This window comes from Notamacropus eugenii, chromosome 6, assembly GCF_028372415.1.
Source record: "Notamacropus eugenii isolate mMacEug1 chromosome 6, mMacEug1.pri_v2, whole genome shotgun sequence".
Lineage (NCBI taxonomy): Eukaryota > Metazoa > Chordata > Mammalia > Diprotodontia > Macropodidae > Notamacropus > Notamacropus eugenii.
In genome coordinates this window covers 381,987,540-382,012,621 of record NC_092877.1, presented here as the reverse complement: position 1 = coordinate 382,012,621, position 25,082 = coordinate 381,987,540, and the positions used below count along the sequence as shown (strand labels likewise).

Genomic DNA, 25,082 nt, shown 5'->3' with positions numbered 1-25,082 from the left:
ATCCCTTATTGGGATATGAGTGATATTTCTTACACGAGTCTGAGCTTTTCTTCTCCCCCAATCCTACCCTCTCCATCCCCCAGCTCTATGAGCTGAGTTTCCAATAAAAGGCCCTTTGTTTGATATTTAAAGCTTTTTATAGCTGACCCCTCTTCCCCTTTTCAGTCTTCTTGTTCCCATTGCTTCCCCACCCTCTATGATCCAGGCATCCTGGCTCATGTGGGGCTTCCTGAAATCACCTGTGCATCCCTCACCTCTGGCATCTATACTGCCTAGAATATTCTGCCCCTCCCTTCTCCCATTCCACACTCAGGTCACGTCTCCCCATCCCCAGGAGGCCTTTCTGAGTCCCCATCTTACTCCCAATGCCTTACCCTCATTTACATTATGTACTTCTGGCACTTAGCACAGCGTCTGATCAAATGCTTAATACAGGCTTGTTGAATGATTTTACCCAGTTCTGTGCAAAGCGCTGGGATGCAAAGAAAGGCCAGAACACCATCCCTGATCTCCAAGAGTTCCTAGTCTAATGGGAGATGTGACATGCAAGTAACAATGCACATGGAATTGTAAGTACAGTGTAATTCCATGAAGGGAGAAACACCAACACTGGTGGAAAGACCCTGCCTAGGAGGGGACCCAGCATTTCTGGGCTCTGTTCTCATTCCTTTTCTCGATGGTTTTCGTTATTCTTCTGTCTTACCTGCCTATTTCAAAGCTGCTCACAGGCTCATTGGCTCAACTCTAATTGCATAACTCTGCTTTTCCCTAGTTGGGAATTATGTGAAAGCCCTGGAGTGTTCCAGGTCCTATCTTCTATTTCACCCGGATGATGAGGATGTGAAGGACAATGTGAAGTACTACGAGAGCGTTTTAGAAGAAAGCATGGACCCCCAAACCATCAGACCTAGGGAGGTGAGTCTAGGGCTTCCGTTGGCAATAGATGTTAGAACCCATGGGCGCATCGTTCCATCTGTCTCTTTATCCACCGGCCATTTAGACATTCACCTTACACCTTACCAAGTGCTGACATTTACATGCCTGCTCATTTGGTTTTGTTTTCATTTTCCTTTTTATTTGTTTTTCAGGATGCTACGATATTTATGAAACGACATAAGCTCGAAGCTGAGCTTCTCAGGTCAGCTGTGGTCAACCTAGGCATTCCATACACTGAACAGGTAAAAAAAGTCATTTATCTGCCTCACTGTTTATGGGAAGAGACCTTTCTCCTTGTTTTGCCATTGTTTCTTTACTACCTAAAATCAGAGCATTCCTGGGCTTTGGGGCTTGGGATTATCTCCACTTTCAGAGAGGTGGAGTAGCTTGTCCAAAGTCATGTCCTTATTTCAGACCCAAGTCTAGATTCTGGGTCTCCAGGATCCCAAGCTACTGATGTTCCCATGGTGCTGTCTCCTAGTACCAAAGGGTGTGAAGGTATTTCTGAGGTCCTCTAGACAGTCTTGTCTGATAGGGGTCCATGAAGCCATAGAAGAGATGCTCATTCCATGAAACCCCATGTGGTAACAATCCCAGCTTGCTTCTCTTTGTAGCTTCCACTTTGTCCAACCACCATGGAAATGACACCAAGTGCCCTGGTGCTTCATTGGGTACAGATGGTGAACATCTTGGGTGCCTGTCACACCCTTCATGATAAAAACAACTTCCAGTCTCTGGGCCCAGTTTAACAGTTGGTTTCATGTGGCATTCAAAATTCATATTTTCTTAGTTCCTGATCTTTGCAAAAGAGAGACAGATAGGATTGAGGATACAGGGTTGGCCTTATCCTCTTGAAGACTTGAGTTCATATCTTACATCTTATATATGACATGTGACCCGAGAGAAGCTATTTAATGCTGCAGTGGCCTGTCAACTCTAAGACTACAAGTGCTGGACATTTACCAACAGGCACTGTTAGAGGGAATTTCCTCACTGAGAGTTTCCTATACCAATGTAATCACAGGTGTACCCCCATTTTTTAAAGAACAGATATCAGAGATAAAGTTACAAAGTGATTTGTTTTCCTTACTCCCACTTTGCCCCAGAATTACTGGACCTATGATGGAGGACAGCAGGAAGATGCACAGTGAGTTGTTTACTTGGTTGCATGAAATGCGTCTTGGTGGGGCTGGACAGTGGCTGGAAGTAGGGAGGGTTTGCAAGGATGCCCCCATCTTAAGAAAAATGAAGTTCCTGAATCAGAATCCATAAATTAAACCACTTAGGGAGTTACAAATAAATTCATTTGCCTAGACCCCTCTACAGTTTTAAATGATGACTTCCCCTTTTAAATGATAATTTCCCTTAATATCTTTGAGGATTTCATTTCCTGAATTACTTGACAAAGGAGGTGGGTGGCGGAACGTTCTCAGGAGCAGAGAGGTCTAAAGCTCCAGCTACCCCTAATGGGGATTGTCAGAAATGAAGGGAACAGCTCTAAAATGGTGGTTTGTGCGAGTAGGAAAATCAAGTTTCATTTATGTATTTTTGTAAACATTTTCTAGCATTGGACTGATCATGGCATGGAGGGGATGCTGGCTCTGCCAATGGAGCATCAGCTTTGACGTGTCCCACCAAGGTGGAGAGGTGTTTAGTCAGGATCAGAGTAGATCAAAGAGGCTCATTCTGGGGACTGGCTGTGGGGACTCAGCCATCCACTAGTGGCAATGATCTTGGAATCCTGGAGGGCTGACCTTCCTGCTCACGACACTAAACTGAACTCAGATCCCAAACCCATAAGTAACTTCTCCAAAAGGAGAACCCTCCTCGTTTGTATACCTGCCCCTTCTTTTTCCCTTGCCCCACTCCAGTTCATTGGATTCCAACTTCCTCTCCTTTGGGCACAGGGTCCTTTCAGAGGCTGGAAGCAGGATGGCAGCGGCTCCTAAGCAGTCTGTGGGAAAGCAGCCTGTGCCCAAGCCAGATAGGGACCTACGAGAGGGTAAGTGCCCGGCATCAGCTGCTATTCACCAGGAGGGCCCTTGGGTGGGGGCCTGGTCATACACAGAAGGAGATACTCCCAAGGAGCTCCCAGCCAGCTGGAGGGGTGAAGCCTGACCAGAGACAGAATGAGGGTAAGGGACCACCTGCTGGGGGAGAGAAACAAAAAATAAGAGGCAAATTCTCTACAGAGACCCAAGGAGGGAGGAGATACTTTCAGCTGAGGGAATCAGGGAAGGCTTCATGGAAGAGGCACCTGAAATGAGCCTTGAAGGGAAGAATTTCAGTGGGCCGAGACGAGGAAGAGGGAATGACCCAGGCAGAGATTGACAAATACAGGGAGGCAAGAGATTTTGGGTCAAGATTGCACCCTGTCTCGGCCCGTGTGGGTGGAATGTGGAGAATGAAGGATCCATCACACAGGGAAGCAGGCTGTGTGGCCTCCCCATGACCATATTCCTTCCTGGACCCCTGCTTTACTGGACAGTCTCCATGAGCCTCTGCCCCTCTTAGACTCTTGGTCTGATGGGCAGAGAAGCAGATAGAGCCGGGCATGGAATCATGAAGGCCTGAGGTCGAAGTCAGTCTCATACACTCTGGCTGTGACCCCGGGCAATCTTTAATTTGTCCTTTTTACACTTAGTTTTCTCATCTGTGAAATAAGGAGCACAGGCTTGTCAGATGCCTCTTGGCTCTACACTGATGAATGATCTTCTGAGAAGTTCTTCCCCATCTAGGATCTGAGGGTCCCACAGACAAAAGGCCTTCACTAAGCGGGGCCACCTGATGTCCCTCAGCTGCTGGTGTTCCCTATCGCTTCTGTGCAACCTCTGGGGAGATTCCGGATCCCTCCCCAAGTCTGCTCAGGCTAGGAACTTGAGCTCTGTCCAGCCCCCATTTCCTCCCCAGAATGTGTCTGCCCAGCTTCTCTGAAAGGTGTTTGTGTTTTCTGCATCAGGAACTTGGACAGCCACCCACCAACTAGGAAACATGGGTGGCACACCACTGATGGGGAAAGGGTTACAGAAGTGGGAGGAGGAGAAAACATGTGAAATGTTGGGGCCAGCCATCTGGCTGCTGACTCAGAGGTCCCACCAGGGCCTTGTGCATTCCAGCATGCTCTTTGGGTCGTGCACAGAGCAGCCCCTTTCCATGAAGGCTTACAAAGCACTTTTGTGACAGGAGCCCTGCAAGCCAGGCAGAATGGATGTCATTATCCCATTACACAGATGAGAAAGGGCTCTGCAAGGTTCAGCAGCTTTCTCAAAATTACACATCCAGTGCTTAGGCTAGGACCCGGGCCCATGTCCTTTGTCTCTGAAATCGAAGCTTGTAGAATGGAGGACCTAAGGCCAGACTGTGCCCTCATACCCACCTACCTTGTCCACAGCTGGCCAAGCAGAGGGGCTGCTTGAACAAAAGCTTCGTGGGGAAAGTGGAATTGGAGTCAGACCTTGGAGTTGGTGGGATTGTCAGAGGGGAGGGAGGAACACATTCCAAATGAAACAAGGTATGGAGGTGGGCAGAGGCATTTCATACTGAGGAACCTCAGGAGACATGTGGGACAGTCATCATGGCACTAGACACATGAGAAACCTCTGAGGCCACTAATTTCAAAGATGTGGAAACTGAGGCTCAAGAAGGTGATGTGACTTGCCCAAGGTCCTCAGAAAAAGGAGTTGAATCCAACGCCTTTGCCCCAGGAGACCTAGATTCATAGCCCAAATATGAAATTCACTGGTCATGTGATCATGGGCAAGCATTTCAAGTCTCTGAGATTCAGTTTACCATCTTAAAATGGGAATAATAACTGCCCACCCTACTTCATCAGGATGTTAGGACAAAAGTGCTTTGCAAACCCTTCAAATGCTTTGAATATAAACTACGATTGTAAGAAAGCTATGTTGGAGATGATGAGGGGCCTTGACTGACAGGCTAAAGCCTAGTCCAGTCAACAGGCTTTTATTAAGCACCTTCTGTAGATTCATTGCAGTAGGAAGTGGGTTTCATTGGACCAATGACCCAACAGGCTATTCTTGGCACAGAAGAATGGGCAGATATTTCTCTCTTGGGAGAATAAAAAACAGTGCACATTATTCAGAGGTTGTTTCCTCACTTGTTTTTGTGGCCTTTAGATAAGAGGGGCGTTCTGTCCCTGCCTTGGAGTGGGGAAGTGCGTGGTTGAACCTCGTCTTGGGATCTCCACAAATTCATGGCTTGCCTCTCCCCTGATTTCCTGGCTCTCCTTTTCCTCTGAGGGAGGGGGAGGCATCAGACTGGATAATATCCTCTGGTCCCCCAAGCTTCTGACTCTGCTTATTCTCAGCCATAAGCCAGCTTGGTATCCACTCTCTCCTTGTAGTTGTGATCATCCAGAGGTCAGTGACTTTATCCAACTGGTGGGAAAGAAAAGCACCCAGGAAGTACTGGCCAGTTCAACCCTTTGCTGTAAAGGTTTGGGCAGTCCCAGAGAAGTTGCCAGATTCCAAAGCCAAGCATTAGCTACCAGACCCTCTGGTGCCCTGATGGTGAGAGTACAGAGAATGCAAGGCACAGAACTGATGGGAAGGATGGGGTCCTTATGCTCAGACAAGGTCCACCTTTCCAGCTCTTCAGACTGGGCCTATATCAGCCACTGATTTCAACAAGCTGGCCCCAGGGGGAAGCCTGGGGATGCTTTGTCATTCCTATTACTGGTATGCTGAGCTAGCAGCTGGCAAAAGGCTGCCTAGGACAGACAATAGACCAAATGATCATCCTTGGGCTTTCTGTGGAGGGCAACTCTACTGGTGTGGAGCCCTCTGTCCCATTGTCTCTTGCAAAGAATGTCAGTCTCTTATTTCTGGATGGAGGCGTTGCAGCCGGACACTCAGTTGCATCCCGACACTCAGTTGCATCCCTTTTGGAAGGCCACTCTCTCCCTCAGTTTTGCATTCCCTGCTTTCCTAGAAACAGTGTGTGCTCAGCCTTCTGGTAGCCCAACTTGGCCCAACAGCCCTCAGCCTGGCCAAGCCTCATTACATGGGCTGGCTTCCCTCTGCTCCTCCCTTTCCTCATCCTGAGACCAGCAGCTTGCAGAAGCAGGGCAGGCACATACCTCGAGCATGACACAAGGCTGCTCTGCCTGAGCTGGATGGCGGCGGCTCCATGACCAAACCATCCTCACCAACCACAGCTCATTGGACAGTAGCCTTGTTTTCATTTCTTAGCTCGCCTGTCTGCTTATGATGGGCCTCCCTCCAGAGCAGCCTTCAGGATGTGTGAGGCGCGTGTCTGGGTGCATGTGTGTGAGTGTACATGAGTGCCTTCACATAAGCCGAGGACTGAGTCAGGTTAAGATGCCACTACTGGTGTCTGGGGTATCTGGAGAAGACAGGCTTTGTTACTGAGGGGGTCATTGATGATGGGGCTGCATATGTGTGTACATGTATGTGTGTATGCACACACAGAATAAATATAGAGGGAATAAACGTAAATACATATAAAGTTGCTCAGTACAGGCTGGGGAGGAGGGCATTGGCAGGTGGGAGCGCAGCAAGGCTTTGTGGGGAAGCCTTCTAGGCCGAGTCTTGAAATAAGAGAACAATTCTGAGGTGAGATGAATGGGGAGTGGATTCCAGGCAGAACAGTGTGATGTGTGAGGGGGAGCCAGGTGGGCAGGATCACAGTTTGCAGGAGGAAGAGAGATATCCAACGACACTGGGAAGGCACATTGGGGAATGCCAGGGCAGAAATTCAAGGAGATCCCCCTTTCTTCATATTAACAAATAGTTAGAGCCTTTGAGAGATGCTCATCTCCATCGAGATGGTCATGGTGCCATCTACAGATACCTTTAGTCTCACTAAGGGCTGCCATGGAGAAGAAGGAGCAGACTGCCAGGGTCAGATTCCCTAGGTTCAAGGAAGGGGGACAGGGTTGTCAATGTTAAAGGTTGGAGGTGGAAGATGGGGTTATATGTGGCCCCCCAAAAGGAGAAAATCTGGAGACCAAAGTTAGATCAGCTTAAAGGAAGCCCTTATCATACAGGAAGCCAAGGGTTTGAACTGGGAAAACCAGAAGACTCAGAGAGAGTCACTAAGTAAGAAGCTGGCCCCTGTAGTGGGAAGTCGAGACAAGACCAGGCATTCTGGAGGCAGGGATGGGGTCAGAGGCCAAGTACTGAGCCGAGCCAATTCATTCTTAATCAGAAATCAGAAAACAAGCTAAGGAAATTTGTTATTTCCTAATGGTTTTATGAGCTGGGGAGCGATGCCATTGGCTGGCCCAGTCCAGTCACAACCTTACAAGGTGGGGTCCTAGAAATCAAGTCAAGAAGCAATGGAGAGAAGCAAAGCTCCCTGAGGGTAAACAGGCTTTGTTGTGTTCTCTCTCCTCAGTGCCTTTGATTCAATATATGCTTAACAAACGTTTGTGGGATTGATGGAGGAAAGAGGAAAAAACAAAAAAAAAAAAGTAAAGTGTATTTTGGTTCAATTTAAGAGAAAACTTCCCAAGAAGGAGATTATCCAAGAATCACCTTTGCTCCCAGTAGTGAGCTCCCTCCACTTCCATGTTAACAAAGCTCCTTTTACATGTGATTTTCATTTGACCCTCACCACACTGCTGGGAGGTAGGTCTTGTAATTGTCCCCATTTTACAGGTGAGAAAACTGAGCCTGAGAGCCTCATAAGAATCTAGGGGGGAATTCAAACTCAGGTCTTCCTGATTCCAAGACCACCTATACCATGCAGACTCCCAGCCTAGGAGGGGGTGTCTGTGAATTTAGTTGTTGGATTTTTGTGTTTCTTTTTTAGTATTTTGGTAATCACTCCAATATAATCGATCTCCTTTGTAATTCTATGTATTTTATTTGATATATGTGAACACAGTATTTTGAGTGAGGTTCCACTGGATTGCCAGAGGAGTCCATGGCACCAGAAGGGTTAAAAACCCTTGGTCTAGAGGTTATTATAGATGAGATTCATGCTGAGTTATGAGATTGAACAGATGTGCTCTAAGGTTCCTCCCAGTTCCACACTGTTATTACTGCAGGCCTTCTCTGATTTGGAAGGAGTCGAAGTTGATCCTCCCCACCCCAGCACATACACCCACACCCCAGCCCCACACAGACTGTGACTGTGCTTCCAGGCCACTGGGCCCCTGCTCTGGCCTTACTCAACAGCTGTTTGTCCCTGCAGGGGGGCCGCTGCTCTACAGCCATGTGAAGTTTGTCTATAACTCGGAACAGCTGAACGGGACCCAGCGGATGCTGCTTGATAATGTCTTGTCAGAGGAGGAGTGCAGAGAACTCCAAAGCATGGCCAGTGTAAGACCTGAGGCGGGCAGCAGAAAAGGCTGCCTGATGTCTGATAGAGTGGAGGGACCTCAACTCTCCTCACTTCCCTCCCTCAGCTCTGGACCCTTCAGGCCCCAGCATGCTAGCTGGGGCCACTTTGGGGTGAAAGGTCGGGGGGTAATTTGTGTTCAGTTCTGGAGGCATCCAGAGGAGGGTGGCAAGGATGGTGAAGGGCTTTGTTGTATGAGGACCACTTGAAAGAACCAAGCAAATTTAGCCCAAAGGAGGGGATATCAGGGCAGAGGCTAGAGAGCAGAAGGCTGAAAGCTGTCTTTGGGGACTTGAAAAGCAGAAGTGGGACTAGCTTGGTTCCACTGGGTCTAACCTGGCATGCTGGGTGAAAATTTTACACGAGTGGATTTATCCTTCACACAATGAAAATCCTTTTAAGTCTAAGTGCTGTCCCAGTGTAGAATGAACCCTCCCTTACTGGTGGTCTTCAAGCAGAGACAGAATGTAGTAGTTGGTAGAGGGGGTCTCTTGTCTGATATGGTTGAGGTTGGGTGCCCATGGAGATGCCTTCCAATGCTTACATTGTGTGATTCTCTGAGCCTTTGGGGATAGTTGGCAGGGTTTTGAGTGGGGGAGATGGGACCAAGACTGCTGGTTCCCACTCACCTCCTCCCCAGAGGTTCAGTGAAGATTTAAAGGGATGTTATATGGGAAAAACCAAGCTGTGCCTGTGCGAAATGGCACCATCATTCTCCCTAATGTGGCTCTGTCTCTGTGTTTTGCTTTCAGAGAATAATGCTTGCTGGCAGTGGGTATCAAGGGGAAGTTTCACCTCTCACTCCCAATGAGAAATTTGAAGGTGCCACCATCCTAAGAGCCCTTAAGGTAAAGGATTCACTCCTCAACTGAGATCCATAAGGGTTCATCCAGTGGAAGGGGGGATCCATGGAGAAGATTCTGTAAAGAGAGCTTCTACATGGCCTAGTGAAGCCAATGGAAATTCTCTAGTCTTTTTTCAGGAGGTATCACTGATCAAAAGCTAGGCTAGTTGAGTTAAAGTCCTGCCTTACATACTATAAGTTTGGCTCTGGGAAAGTTGCTTAAGCTCCCCGGGCCTCAATTTCCTCATCTGTAAAATAGGGATAATAACAGTCACTACTTCATAAACTTGCCACGAGGATCGAACAATATATGTACAGTACCTTAGAAACCTTAAAGTGCTTTGTAAATGTTAACTGTTGTTAACTTTAAAAATAATACTCTGCTAATGTATACATGTGTAGCCAATAGACCGGCTCTCAGACCTGGGGATGTCAACATAGTAGATGTTCAATGTTCAGATGTTTAGACCTTCTGGGGTCTGGGACCTTCCTGGGGACCCAGGGACCCCCTCAATCAGTCTCTGCGATAATCTTGTCCCAGACCTGATATTTCAGCTATCACAGCGGTTTCTTTTCAAGATTTCGCCACCTAGAAGGCCTACTTGGTTGTCTCTGCAAATGGTTTCCTGGGTCCCCCCAAATGCCACGAGCAGTTAATGGTAGCCTCATTTTATAAATGGATAGACTGAGGCTTGGAACAAGGTAAAGGTTATCTAACAAGACTATGAGAGACAAGAGGCCTGGGTTTAGAGTCAGAAGCCTGGGTTCGATCCCAGATGCCTGTGTTAATTGTGGGTGAGTCACATCGTTTCCCTGGCCCAGTGTTTCCCATTGGACAATGGGAGGAGGTGGACTACGTGAGCTCCGAATACCCGATTGGCCCAAGGTCCGTATTTGGGGTTCCTCCTTTCCGGGCAGCTCAGCGGTTTCTCATTTCTCTGCAGTTTGGGTACGAAGGCCGAGTGCCCCTGAAGAGTGCCCGGCTGTTCTATGACGTCAGTGAGAAGGCCCGCAAAATCGTGCAGTCCTACTTCATGCTGAATTCCACCCTCTATTTCTCCTTCACTCACTTGGTTTGCCGAACGCCTCTTTCAGGTGAGGCGTCTGGGCCCAAACCCTCATGTTTTCTCTATTAAGTTCAATGGAAATGTCTTGAAAATAAGCTATAAAAAAGAAACCAGAGGAAGGTCTTGTAGAGCTCAGAATGCTTTAGAGTGAATGGTTCTTCCCAGGCATGATTTCCCCGTTTTCCCCTTTTCGTTTTTGTTCAACAAAGTCCAAAGCACCAGCTGGGACATGTCTACCTCCCTGTGTGTTTCTCCAACATAACAAATGGATCCTGCGCATGAACTCCCAAAGCCCTTTATTTAATCATAATATCTTAAGGGACCCTCTTTCCCTCTGCTTATAAACCCTAGTTCTGCTCTTTGTTTTCACAGAGACCTCCCGTTTTTGTGCCCTCAGTCCTTTCCCAGGCCACCTCCCCTGCTCTGGCTACACCTTCAGCCCTTCCCTCACTCAGCCCCTTGGCCAGTCTATGTCCTCTCCACTTGCATCCCTTGTCCCTAACCCAAGCCCCAACCTTGGACCATTCCCAGCTTCCTCCCTCTTCGTTCTAACCCACTGACCACTGAATGAAGCTAGAGAAAATCTTGGAACTGCTGCCTGGGTCTGCTGCAGATTTGTGGTCCTTAATCTCTCCTAGGTTCTCACTGCACCAAGGCAATCCTCAGATAGATCCATTCTCCCTCTTACCACAGGGGCACTTCCCAACCTTTTAATGCCTGCCTTTGTCTCCCATCCATCCCCTCTCTCACCTTCTCAGTTGAGAACCTCGCTATCTCCTTCACTGAAATATCTAAGGCCTTTTTCTGAGGGCTCCCTCTTCTTCCCTACCCCTCGATTTCCACCACTCACATGCTTTTTGCTGCGATTTCCTCTTTCATCCCTTTCTCTCATTAAGTGGATGTTCTTCTGGCCAAGGCCCCCGCTCTTTGAGGCTACGTTCTCCAGCTGCATCTCTCCTTTGCCATCCTCATTGTCTCTCATAGTCTTTCCCTGTGTATGGCCTGGCTTCTTCCCTGACAACAAGCACACCCATGTCTCCCACTTGATCCACCAACCCCCTCCAGCTCTCATCCTAAATCTTTCCTTTCTTTGCTGACTCATCTCCTGGAGAAAGTCATCTTCACTCATTGCCTCCACCACCTCTCCTCTCCTGCTTCCTAAACCCTTGTAATTGGACTTCAAGCCAAACTGAGCTTACCTTCTTTAAAGGTACAGGTGATCTCCTAGCTGCCAAATTCCATGACTTTTTCGCCCTCCCAATTCTTCTTGTCATTCTTGAAGCCTTTGTCAATGCAAGTCATCATTTCTTCCTAGAAACTCTCTCCTCTCCATTTCCAGGACCCTACCACTCTTTGTGACTCTCCATCTTCCTGTCAGACCCCTCCTTCTCAGGTTTCTTTGCTAGATTTTCAACCAAGTCATACCCACTAAATGAGTATCCCCCAGGGCTCTGACCTTGGCCCTCTTCTCTTCTGTCTCTGGATTCTCTAACTTGGTGATCTCCTCATCTCCCATGACCTCCATGGTCATCTCCTTATAGGAGATAGGCTTGTTTAACCAGTCTTCTGTCCTCCAGTCCCATACCACCAATGGCCTCTTAACCATATCAGACAGGATGTCCTTTAGGCACTTCACATTCAAAGGCCAAACATCATCTGCCACACCCCTCCCCCCACACATGTACCACACTTCCCGCCCCAAACTCTTCTTCTCTTCTGCATTTCCTCATCACTTACAAAGACAACCTCCTGCTGGGCACCCTGGCTCCAAACCTTGGTCTCATCCTTGTCTCCTCACTCACCCTTGCCCCATGTTTTTAATCAGTCATCAGCTAGGTGACCTGGTGGATAGAGGGGCTCTGTCGAAGTTAGGAAAATCTGAGTTCAAATCTGACCTCAGATACGAGTTGTATGGCCCTGAGCAAGTTAATTCACCACTATTTGCTTCGGTTTTCTCACTTGTAAAAGGGATATAATAATAGCACCTACCTCTCAGGGTTGTTGTGAGGAACCAAGTAGAAAATAACGGTAAGGTGCTTAGAACAATGCCTGATGTTATGAAATGCCACCTATTGTCACCACCCCCACCACCATCATCCTCACCATGATCGTCTTCATCACCCTCACAGCACCTTTCACGTATGTCCCCTCCACACTGCCCCCTTCTAATCCTAGTCCTCTTCATCTCTCCCTTGGATTGTTGCAACATTCTTGGGTCGCTGGTATCTGCATACAACAGGTGCTTAATAGATGTTGGCCAACTAGCAAGTGGTTTCCTCTAACATGAAAGGACTTCTGAAAAGCCCCCCTTGTTGGATTCTGGGAAGGAGGATAAAATGATGCCTGTTAAGGCAAAGAGACCTCGATTGTCCTTACCACCCACAGAACTTAAACAGTCTTTGTCTTTGCAAAGCAATTGCCATTGTGGACTCTTCTTGGTGCATTTGAAATGGCATCAGAAATGGAACCCTTGGCATGGGGTGACTTCCAGCATGAGCTCCAATCCAGAGTTTGTCCCCTTATCATTTCTCACTGGTCTCTTTTCCACCCGACCCCAAGTGATGTAACTAAAAGCAGATAAGGAGAGGCTCCCCATTGCTTGAAGGGACAGCTGCCCCAACCCACGACACCATATCTCACTCTTCCTTGGTCTCTTTTCCTGGCAGATCAGCCACAAAACAGGGATGACCTCAGCCACCCCATTCATGCTGACAACTGCTTCTTGGACTCAGATACCAATGAATGCTGGAAGGAGTTCCCTTTGGCTGCAAGGGATTACAGGTACTACCTGGGGTTAGAGGTCGAGTGCACAGGTGTGGAATTGTCAAAACCCTAGAATTCAGAGGCAGGAGAGGTTCCACCTACCACTTAATTCTTTTCTCCATGGAGGCTTAAAAGGCACCTAGGAATGCTGGCCAACCTTCCTCCACACACCTATGGGTGAAATGGAGCCCATTGAGCCAATGAAGAATGGCCCATCAGGAAGGCTGGGAGTTCCTATGAAGCACAGAAGGAGCAGAGACAGGAGTAGTCCTTGGCTCCACCAGCATCTCTCTGCCCAGTTGTTGGGATTTTTGCCCCCATTCTTTGTTTCACAAGAGACTGGTCAGATCAAATCAAGTCAACAAGCATTTATGAAGTTCCTGGTATACATCAGATACTGTGCCAAGATCTAGGGATACAAGGAACATCAAAGACAGGGTCCCTGCCCTCAAGAACTTCACATTCTAATGGGAGAGAAAATAAAGGACTAGGTATATCCAAGATCTATACAGAATATGTGAGAGGTAATCTTAGAGGAAAGGGGCTAGTAATGGGGAACCCCAGAAAGGCCTCTTGTGGAAGATAGAAGTGAAATGCCTTCTTGAAGGAAGGCAGGGAAACTAGAAGATGGACATGAAGGGGCGTGGCATTCTAGGCATGGGGGACAGCCAATATAAAGCCATGGAGATAGGAAATGGAACATCACCTTAGAGTTATAGCAAGGAGGCTGCTGTCACTGGATCAAGATGTACATGAAAGGAAATAAAATATAAGAAGGCCAAAAAAGACAGAAAAGGTCCAGGTTGTAAAGGCTTTCAAAGTGAAATGGAGGGTTTTATACTTGATCCTAGGTGTAGTAGGGAGCCACTAGAGTTTATTGAGTTGAGTTTGGGCTGCAATGGGCAAAAGCATGGGTTAATGTCTCTCTCTCTAGAAAATGAAAGGGGGATCTGTTGGCATGCAGGGAGACTTGAAGCAGGGACATATATAGAAAGAAGACTTCAATTCAGTATAATTCAGTATAATTCAGTTGACAGGTAATTGGGGTCTGCCGCAGGGTGGTGACTGTGTGATGTGAACGGAGAAAAGGGGGACATATGTGACAGATGAAGGTGACAGCAAGAAGATATTGGCTGTGCTGGATAAGGATAATGAGAATCTGAGGAGCATGGTGCTCCTCTCTGTAGGCAGATCGTGACTCACCTGCACTGGGCTTTCCAGGCCACAGAAATGGCGTGATTGGTGATCATGGCAGCCAGCCTCATTAGGGCCTTTGTCTTTCTTCTCACAGTGCCATCCTCTATATGAATGAAGACTTTGAAGGCGGAGAGTTCATCTTCACTGGAATGGATTCCCAAACTGTCACTGTGAGTAACCTTCCTCTGGCAGGCCTTGTTCTCCTGCCATTTCCTAGAACTTTGCTGGATGCTGCTTTCCATCCCTTTGGGGCCCTGATTGTTGCATCTCTTGTGAGGTCCTGTGAATTCAGAGCTCCAGTGTTTGAGCTAGTATGGAACCTTAGAGATGCTGTCTCCTCCTGCAGCATATAAGCTTCTTGAGGGCAGGGACTTTACCATATATACTTTTTGTATCCCCAGCATCTAGGACTGTGCCTGGCACGTAGAAAATTCATAAGGAAGTGCTTGTTGATTAACTGATGGATGATTTTGTTCAACTCCCTCATTTCAAAAATGGGAAATAGTGGCCCAGAGGCATTAAAGTGGCTAGTTCAGTCACACATCTGTTTAGTCACAGAACTTGGGGAACACGCAGTTCTCCCAGTGCTTGGCCTAATACTCAACCTGCTACATCATTTTCCAAACTCATCCCAAACTCATCCATCTCAGAGCCCTGTTAGAATGTACCCCATGGCCTTCTGGGGTATAACCTTTGTACCATATTTGTGGCTCTGATGGGAGCAATAGTGGCCTCTCCTTGGGACAGTACTGTAGCCTTTGGGGAGTCATCTAACCATGAACAATCTACTCTGTCTTCATAGCTAGAGACCAGTTAAAATTAACCAAACCTTAGTACTTCCATAGGCTGACTAACACCTCTGGAAACATGTGCCTCTCACCCTTATGGACAGGATAATTATACTCCTGGAGTCTCTGAGCACATAAAGGCCAGGGAAATCCTCTTCATCACTCAACAGCCTGACTGAATTAAGAGTTCAATCACACACTCTGGAGTATACACAAGCAGACTCCCAGGCCAGTGTTCTGTCTGTTGGGATAGAAGGGACCCTGGGTTCTCAAAGGTATCGATGGAGCACAAGCTGTGATAGATCTGATAAGGATCGAGTCCAAGCCCCATGATGGATGATAGGAGGTCAGTTTCCTGAGAACCATCCTACAAATATGGAAGAGACTGACCCTGGATGGCTGGTTTCTGATTTTTGGGTTTTTTTTGCAATAGCAGCTCTCAAAAGCCCGTCTAAAGCCTAGGGCAGTTCTCTGTACAGTGGAGAGAACACCGCAATTGATCGGATAAATCATGGATCCTTGAACTCTAAGATAAATAAATGGAAACAAGCAAAGCAGATCAGATCTCCCTGAAAATGACTCCAGCTGAGAATCCAATGGCCCTGAGAAAACATTTTCTTGGCTTTTCCTCCCCCTAGAGGCTAAATTTGGTAAAGCTCAGAGGTTACTAGAGACAAAAAACCATTGGAAATCAGGTCCAGCAGGGACCCCTACTACTCTCCAAATTGTGCTGACAGAATTTTATTGGCAGTTGAGATCTTTAAGACTGTTTTTCTTATTTTTTAAAATTTAAATTAATTTAAATTTTATATACATGTATATGTATCTATACTTATACCTATACTTGTAGATTGAAGTTCATTTAAATTTAAAACAAAACATTAAAATGTGTTATTGGTGCTATTTTTTAAACATTTCTTTCGCTTATGAATGACTCTCTAGGCAATCATATCTTCCTTTGGGGAGGGGAGGGATGGGGGAGGAGAGACATTTCGGGAACAACAATGAACATCCTGCCTGAGTATCTGTGCCTTACTTTGTATCTCAGTGGTGGGGCGAAGGGGGAGAAGAAACAAGGAAATAGGGTTTTAGATAGCACCCCTAAATATGTGATCTTTGTGTCAACCCTGGGAGGTAGGTGCTAGACTTGGCCACACAACTAGGAAGTGGCTGATGCTGGATCTTCCTAGGACTTCCTGATTCCAGGCACAGACTCTATCCACGGTGCCACCAGCACAGGACCTCTGTGGTCTGCCATCCCGGGCAGCATGGTCAGTCAGTGAGTTCATCAATTCACAAGGGCCTATTAATGCTTTCCATGGGCCAGCCCAGGGGTCAGAATTCCTACCTCTCACTGTCACTACTTAGTGATGCTGGACAAGTTATTAGCACCCGCCCCCTTTCCTCGGTATCTTCCTTTGTTCATGGAACAGAGAGTAAGCTCCTGCTGTCGGTGCTCCACGTGCTGGGATCTCCAATCTTTCCTTCTCATCCCTGGTCATATTATTGTGTTCATTCTGTAAATCCTTCTCCCCATGCCCAGATGAGAGGCCCTACACGTTATGTGTATTCATTTTAATACCAATAACTTTTATTTGAGAAGTATTAAATAAGTAAAATTGATAATCACGCAATTTAAAGAAAGAATAACTCAAAAGACCTAGGTTCAAATCCTGGCCCAACCACTGACTGCCTATGTGACCTTGGCCAACTGACTTTCCTGCTTTGAGGCTTGTCAGAATTGAGAGTCCAAGTCCTGGGCTGACATCAATCAATCAAACAATGAACTTTTATTAAGCACCTGCTGTGTACCAGGCACTTTACTAAGCCCTGGGGAGACAAAGAAAAACAAGAGACAGTTCTTGCTGTTATGGAGCTCTGCAGTCTAAGTAGGGTGAGAGGTGCGACATGCAAACACATCTGTATGAAAAGGATAAAGACCGGAACAACTGCAGATAGTCCAGAGAGGGGAGGCTTGCTACACGCTGGTGTTGAAAAGTTTTACAACCTAGACTCTATCTCTACCAATAACTTATCACTTCCTTTTACTTAATTAAACAGGCAAAAATTCTTCCCAGTATGCAGCTCATGAGGAGAACTTAGTACAGTCGCCTCACCTGATTGCCATCTTGTGTGTAATCATAGTGCACAAGTGACTTGTGCATCTTTTCTCTCCCCCTGTACATTAGCAGAGATGCCCAGCCCCAGCAGCAACTCAGGTTTTCATGCACCAGGTAAACTTGGCCATGCACATGGTGTGATACCAAGAGAACTGCTCACATCCAAACCTCGAGCATCTACCATTGTGGGGCTTTAATGGAGTACCAGGTAGGAGTGTACATGGCTGGGACGTGCCATTACTTACAAAGCTTATTTTCTTTTTTTCTTTCCCCCAGGCCTCCATCAAACCAAAGTGTGGGCGCATGGTCAGCTTTTCCTCAGGCAGAGAGAACCCTCATGGTGTGAAGGCTGTAACCAAGGGGCAGCGGTGTGCTGTGGCTCTTTGGTTCACCTTGGACCCATTGTACAGGGAGTTGGTAAGTTCCCCTTGTGAAGCTTCACAGTGCTCTGCAGCAGGTCTGGCTTGCTCCACACAGGCCTATCTCACAGAATTCCTAAACTGGGAGAATTCTTAAGAAAAGTGTTCCCTGCTATGTGCAGTAGAGACCAGAACATGTCAAAGAAATACCTGTCTTCTTTTCTTACCTCATGAGGATCATGTTGCCAGGATAGCCAAAGTGTTTGGGAAAATGTATTGTGCAGAATTCACTTCATTCCAATTCAATTTAGCAAACATTTTGCAAGCACCTACTATGTGCCAGAATGTGTGCTAGGTGCTGAGGATAGAGAAGCAAACCAAAGAGACTGTCCCACCAGAACAAGAGATGGCTGCTGTCCAGATCACTGAATCTGGCCCCTCAAGGCTTCCACTTTCAGTTTTTCTTCTGTCTAATCTCTCGTCTGTAGTTACCAAAATAATCTTCCTAAAGAATGAATCTGACCGATTCACTCCTCTGTTCGTGAACCTGCCATGGCTCCCTATCGCCTCAAGGAGTTAAGCTCCTAGTTCTGGCATTTAAGAAACATAATCTGGCTCCAATTTCTATTTACCTTCTTATTCATCATTTTCCCTTTCACAAAGCTTCCTAGAACCAGACCAGACCCCTCACTGTTTTCTGGTCTCTTGTCCCCTCTCACCTCTAATGTATTTGCGTGGCTTGCCCCTCCCTATACCACACACACACACACACACACACACACACACACACACACACACACACACACACACACACACACACACACACACACCCCTACCCCTGGAATGTCCTCCTTTCTCAGCTTTCCTTCCAGAATGCCTGTCTGCCTCTAGGCTTTCTCACTTATTGGACAAAGTTTTCCGGTCCTTCCCAACCTACAGTATTTTCCCAGAGCACCATATCTGGATCTTTCCTTGGTCTTTTTCATACCAGCTTTGTATGATGCATGTTTCCTATACCCCTCCCCCTCTTTCCTGCCCAAGGAAAATGAAAGCTTTTTGAGGGCAAGGACAGTTTCATTTTAGTCACTGGAACTCCATTGCCTGGCATGGTTCTTGGTACCCAGCAGGTGCTTAATAAATGCATGGCAGACTAAATTTAATCCTGGGAAGAGTCACTTTCCCAGATTGCACCACGGCTCTAGTAACAGTCGCTATTCCCTATTGGCAGGGAGTGAGTGCATTGAGGTCTCCTTGGAGACTGTTCATCCTTAGAAAGTTCTGGTTCTGGGGACCAGTCCTCAGGGTAATGAAGAAAGCATGGTCGTTAGAGTTTAGACCTGAGTTCTGCTCCTGACCCTGATCCTAACTTTGTGACTGTGGGCAAACCTGGACTTCTCAGAGTGGGGGCGTGGGAACAAAGCTAGACCCAAGGGTCCTGTGTTTCCAATTCCAGTGCTTCCCCTGGAATTCCCTCTGGGCCTCAGTTTCCTTCTCTGAAAAAGAGCAGGGCTGGATGAGATGACCTCCAAAGTCTCTTTCAGCTCTACACTCAGGATACAATTCTACTTACTTCCCTCATCTATAAAATTAGGGGGTTGGACCAACCTCGAGTCCCTCTGTGTTCTGAATTTGGAGGTGCTATCCCCATCCCAGCTTTCATCATCAGATACCTAGGTGAACTGGGAGCCAGCTCCTTGAGAACCAGCCCACACTGAGCATGTTTTTGGCTCCTCGTTCACTCAGATGGAAGTTCCCTCATTTGAAAGAGTCTGAAACAAAAGTCCAGCCCAGCACGATGCCTTGTCCATTCATAAAGTACCACAGACATCCTGACCACATCAGGACCTCCTACAAAGGGGGCCCTTCAGGCCAAGAGCCCACATGTGTTGGTCTGTAATCCCCATAGGTTCTCATGCCTTTTACTTAGTGAGGCTCGTCGTTCCTGGAGAGGCCTCTGGGGGTGATGAGGAAGCCCTGGGCTCTGAGCTCAGAGGGTCTTCCTGCAGGATCAGGAGGCCCAGAGGAAGGTCTCCAGCGTGAGGGTGGAGCCACTGGAGTCAGCTTGCAGACCCAAGCGTGTTCAAGGGTGGGCGAATGGAGATCTGTACCCTTGAAGGGAGCGTCCACAGGGAGGACAAAACAGAACCATTCAAGTTTCCCTTCTTAGTATCCTCATAGCCCAGTTTGCCCTGTGATAGCAGTAAGTCAGAAAATGGCAACAGAAAAGTAAAGTTCCCCTTCCCGTCATAAAATCCAAGCTCCAATTCAATGAGTTTGCTCCATTGATAGAAAAATGCTAGTGGACCCCAAAGCTGTCCTCCATCTTTCATCAGGGAGCAGTGGCATCTAGTGGCAGAAGTGGGCAATACCCCATAGAGTCCAATCATGATTGTGCCACCCAAGGGGATGGGCACGCATGGCACCTTCATTCTTTTGGAACTGCTCCTACACTGCAGGCGCACATCAGTTATTCACTGGCTTCAGCACATTGTGCCCCCTCGAGCAGGTCAGTCACAAGCTCATCTAGCCTAGAGAACACACCAGTCAAGTCAACAAACATTGATGAAGCACCTCCTGTGTGCTGGAGACGCAGATAAAGTCAAAGCCCAGAGCCTGCTCTCAAGGGGGCCACAGTCTAATGGAGGAGACACTGCAAAAAGTGATGTACAAATGAGGCAGGAGGAACCAGAGAGATCTCGGCAGGACCTGCCTGCCAGGGTTGTTGTATGAAGCAAATGAGACACTTGCCAGGTGCTTCACGGTCTTAAAGCGGTACTTAAGTGCCAGCTGGTCCATTAAATGCGATGAGGATGATGAGATCCTAATTCTTCAGAAGTCAGGAGACATTTTCATCCCCATTTTACAGTTGAGGAAACTGAGGACCAAAGTGACCTGCACAAGGTCACCTAACTAGTAAAGGCCTTAGAGAAAGCTTTTTACCCACATCTCCCCGCCCATGTGTTGGGTGCAGTGGACACTCCCTGCCTCACTTAGATGTTCAGACGTAGTAGAGACAGGGCCATAGGTGATCCCAGGGGTCAGAAGGGACCTCAGAGGTATCCAATCTTCTCCACAGACGATATCCCCCTACTACCTGATGGGACCTTGTCTAGTTTCTGCTTGATGGAGGAACTGCTACCTCTGGGAGTGCCTGTCTCCCTTTGTGCTGGGCCTCACTGTTTATTTGGGTTTTCCTCTTTGTTTTCCCTGGATACAGAGACTCAATATGCCTCCCTGAAACTTGGCATTGTAACTGATGGTTCTCCCATCCAAGGCCACCCAGAGTATATGTCTTTTCTCTAAAACATAATGACTCTTGAGACCCCTGAATATTCACATATAACTGAGTCTTCTCTGTTCTCCAGATGGAACCACGTGAGCTCTTTTCACCAGCCCCCCCATGCCCTGGAGCCCCCTTGCCAGCGTGCTCACTTGACTCTCCAAGCTGTCTAGCTCTGGTCTGGGCTTCCCTGAATCACTCCCTGTTGTCAGTCCTCGCTGATTCTCCTCTCACTTCAGGGCACTGGTTTGGAGGCAGGATTTCCTATCGGGGTGACCATCTGCAAGGAAAGTTTGGGGGTGATTCATAGGTTTATCCGTAGAGATATAGAGGCAGGATTTCCTATCGGGGTGACCATCTGCAAGGAAAGTTTGGGGGTGATTCATAGGTTTATCCGTAGAGATATAGAGGCAGGATTTCCTATCGGGGTGACCATCTGCAAGGAAAGTTTGGGGATGATTCATAGGTTTATCCGTAGAGATATAGAGGCAGGATTTCCTATCGGGGTGACCATCTGCAAGGAAAGTTTGGGGGTGATTCATAGGTTTATCCGTAGAGATATAGAGGCAGGATTTCCTATCGGCGTGACCATCTGCAAGGAAAGTTTGGGGGTGATTCATAGGTTTATCCGTAGAGATATAGAGGCAGGATTTCCTATCGGGGTGACCATCTGCAAGGAAAGTTTGGGGGTGATTCATAGGTTTATCCGTAGAGATATAGAGGCAGGATTTCCTATCGGGGTGACCATCTGCAAGGAAAGTTTGGGGGTGATTCATAGGTTTACCCGTAGAGATATAGAGGCAGGATTTCCTATCGGGGTGACCATCTGCAAGGAAAGTTTGGGGGTGATTCATAGGTTTATCCGTAGAGATATAGAGGCAGGATTTCCTATCGGGGTGACCATCTGCAAGGAAAGTTTGGGGGTGATTCATAGGTTTACCCGTAGAGATATAGAGGCAGGATTTCCTATCGGGGTGACCATCTGCAAGGAAAGTTTGGGGGTGATTCATAGGTTTACCCGTAGAGATATAGAGGCAGGATTTCCTATCGGGGTGACCATCTGCAAGGAAAGTTTGGGGGTGATTCATAGGTTTACCCGTAGAGATATAGAGGCAGGATTTCCTATCGGGGTGACCATCTGCAAGGAAAGTTTGGGGGTGATTCATAGGTTTACCCGTAGAGATATAGAGGCAGGATTTCCTATCGGGGTGACCATCTGCAAGGAAAGTTTGGGGGTTATTCATAGGTTTATCCGTAGAGATATAGAGGCAGGATTTCCTATCGGGGTGACCATCTGCAAGGAAAGTTTGGGGGTGATTCATAGGTTTACCCATGGAGATATAGAGGTAGAGCCATGTGTGTGTGCATATATGGATATAAACACATATATGGGTGTAAACATATAAAACACATATAAATTGCCTAAGTAATATGCCTACACAGTATATTGAACGTCATTTATTATAATACTATTAAATATCGTATTTAAATGTATTACATTTACGTGCATATGCTATATACACACATCTCAGTACTATAGCAGCTAACGGAACGAGAGGTTAAAGTTAACGTAGGATTTCATTGCTCCCATGCGCCCTCTGCTGTCTCGGGTAAGAATAATAATGATAGCTAACATTTTGACACCAGGTACTATGTGCCAGACACTGGGCTAAGGGCCTTCTTGGGAGGTGACCCTGGTGGGGGGGGGGGGGGGGGAAGGGGAGGATCATCAGGCTATCATCATCCCCACCAAGGCAAACAGAAATGAAACAAAGACTGTCCCAGGGTCATGCAGCTAGCTCACTGGGGCTGCATTGGAAGTAAGGTAGGTCTTCCTGACTCCAGGTCCCTCCTAGCTGAATACAAGGCTAAGGCATACCATGTGGGCATTTAATTTTGCATTTCACTTGATGTTTGGGGAGTAGCCTGTCTGACCTATTCTGTTCACAAAAGCATCACTTTTGTCTGTTTTATCGATGCCTTTTCTTTTTGTGACATTTTCACCATTTTCATCCATCCCAAAAAGCCTCTCCTTGGAGCAAAGACAGTTAAGCCCAAGACAGCAGGTGTTTCACTCTGCAGTATATGTGGCATTGGGCACCCATAGCCCCTCACTTCGGCAGTGACAGGAGGATGGTCGCAGAGCAGCCTCAGAGATGACATGACCCTTTGAGGGCGGAAGGGAAAGCCTCCTTCTCCCCCCCCCCCCCAGTTCATGTGGCCCTGGCGTTAATGAGGCATCAGACGCCTCCTGAGCGGCCAACTGGCAGCTGCTGATGCTGAGATGGATGCTAACAGAGGCTCCTGTTTTCTCTCTTCCAGGAACGACTGCAGGCTGATGAGATGATCAGACAGTGGAACCACGAACAGAGCATCAATCCCAAAGATGAACTATAAGAGTGGCCAAGAGTGTTCTATCAACTATTTATTTAATAATGTTAATCTTATTAGAACCTTTTTATTTTTGTACAGAGTCTTGGTATAAATTAACGGGTTAATATGAATTTCTGAAGCTGCCCTTTGGTTGCTGGGGACCCTTTGTCTACAATGCTTCAGTCTTGACTTGTTGTCAGTGCCTCTTTCAAGAGAATCAATCAATCGGTCAATCAACAAGCTTGTTCTAAGTGCCTTCCACACACTGGGGATACAGAGATAAGAGCCAAACAGCCCCCGCCCTCAGGGAACTGACCTTCCAATCCAACATGCATTTATTTTTATTAAGTGCCTATTCAGTGCCAGGACTGGGATATAATGCTAAGAGTACAAAGATCCTTATCCTCAAGGATGTGCACATGGAAAATCAAAATCCCTTCCATTCATTTTCTGAGGATCTCAAAGCCCAAACAGGGAGGGACTCTCCTTTCTACACTTGGCAGAATCCCAAGCTTTGATGCTCGGAGGTTCAAGGTGCCTTGAAGTATGTTAGCACATTTGAGCTTCACCACGATTCTGGGTGATAGCGGGCTTACTGTCACCATTTTACAGATGAGGAAAGAGGAGGAGAAGGGTTAAGGGACTTGTCCAGGGTAGTTCATCTAGTCAAGTGTCTGAGGAAAGATTGAATGCAAGTCTTTGTCCCACACTGTATCCACTGTGCTGCCTCCATGCCATTAATGAAAGAATCCACCAAACCATTCCAGGCCAAAGCAGAGAGGGTTCTCCACCTCCTGAGAGCCCAGAACCAGGGAGTCATTGCTGGTATTTACACCACAGAACCGAAAACCTACTCCCAAAACATTCCTGGCATGGCCTGATTTCATCTCCTGTGTATCCCTGAGGCCCAGATCACTGCCAGGCAATTTCCCTAATCATTTTCACCCACTTTGGGGGAAGGGGAGCACCTCATTTTTGTTACTGTACAACACACACGTTCTTCCGTCTGAATCTTTCAATAAAAGGAAGCTTTAATCTCGGTATTCTCAGGGTCTCTGTCATTCTTTCCACAGACACTTCCCACAGGCACCTGCAATGAGAATAGTGTTCTGATGGTTTTTTGGTCAACATCAATGAAATCAATAGGTACCTAATTTGTACCAGGTATTGGGGTAAGTGCTAGGGAAACAGAGAGAGGCAAAAGCTAGTCCCTGCCCTCAAGGTTGGTGAACAGGCAGGCAGGCATTAGGCACCGAGCACTGACAAAGCGATTACTCTGTACCAAGCACTGTGACAAGCAAGGAGGGCACAAAAAATAAGCAAAAAGCCAGTGCCTGCCTGCAAGGAGCTGAGATTCCAAAAAGGGAAATCCAATGGAGGAGGGGGAGGGGAAGGTCCTGGTGTGGGGGCATGATGGCAAAGCAGAGGGAGTCAGAAGCACAGCCAGGAGGGGACTGAGGTGGAGCAAATGGAGTATGTAAAACATCTATGTAATAAAGGTAATAAAATGAATAACTAAACGAAAACAAAATGCAATAAAAATGAGAATGAAATCAAGCACACAAAAGGACCATAGATGTCCTAGTGGGAAATGAGGAAGAAATCTTCTATCAAAGCTGTTTGAGAAGGCTAATGGAAGAGGCCACATTTCTCTTGTGCCAAGAAATTTACAATATATTTGAAGGGTACTGAATTCCAGACAAATGCATTTCTTCCTCATTTAATAAGAGCTAGCATTTATATAGTATTGTAAGGTTTACAAAGTACTTTACAAATACTGGTTCATTTTATCCTCATTTTAACTCTGGGAGGTAGGTGTGGTCATTGTTTCTATATTATGGTTGTGGAAATTAAGGCAGAGGTCAAGTGACTAGCCCAGGGTCACACAGCAGGTGAGTGTCTGAGGCTGGATTTCAGCTCGGGTCTTCTTGACTTCAAGCCCATTGCTTTATCCACAGTGTCATTGGTTGCTTCAGTAGGAGAGCAATAATAGGGAGATGTGATGGGCTCTTGAGCCTGAGTATAACAT

The 25,082-nt window shown here is 47.1% G+C and overlaps 1 protein-coding gene across 2 annotated transcripts in view; it reads left to right on the top strand.

Moving 5' to 3' along the window:
• Positions 1-24,096, top strand: part of P3H2 (prolyl 3-hydroxylase 2) — a 146,588-nt gene extending 122,492 nt beyond the window's left edge. For both annotated transcript variants that reach the window (XM_072618851.1, XM_072618852.1), the window contains exons 5-15: positions 773-915; positions 1,089-1,178; positions 2,043-2,083; positions 2,844-2,938; positions 8,116-8,243; positions 9,015-9,110; positions 10,051-10,201; positions 12,840-12,954; positions 14,228-14,303; positions 17,318-17,458; positions 23,003-24,096. In XM_072618851.1, coding sequence (XP_072474952.1) covers positions 773-915; positions 1,089-1,178; positions 2,043-2,083; positions 2,844-2,938; positions 8,116-8,243; positions 9,015-9,110; positions 10,051-10,201; positions 12,840-12,954; positions 14,228-14,303; positions 17,318-17,458; positions 23,003-23,077 — 1,151 coding nt within the window. In that variant the 3' untranslated portion in view covers positions 23,078-24,096. The remainder of the gene's footprint in view (positions 1-772; positions 916-1,088; positions 1,179-2,042; positions 2,084-2,843; positions 2,939-8,115; positions 8,244-9,014; positions 9,111-10,050; positions 10,202-12,839; positions 12,955-14,227; positions 14,304-17,317; positions 17,459-23,002) is intronic.
• Positions 24,097-25,082: the final 986 nt, after the last annotated feature.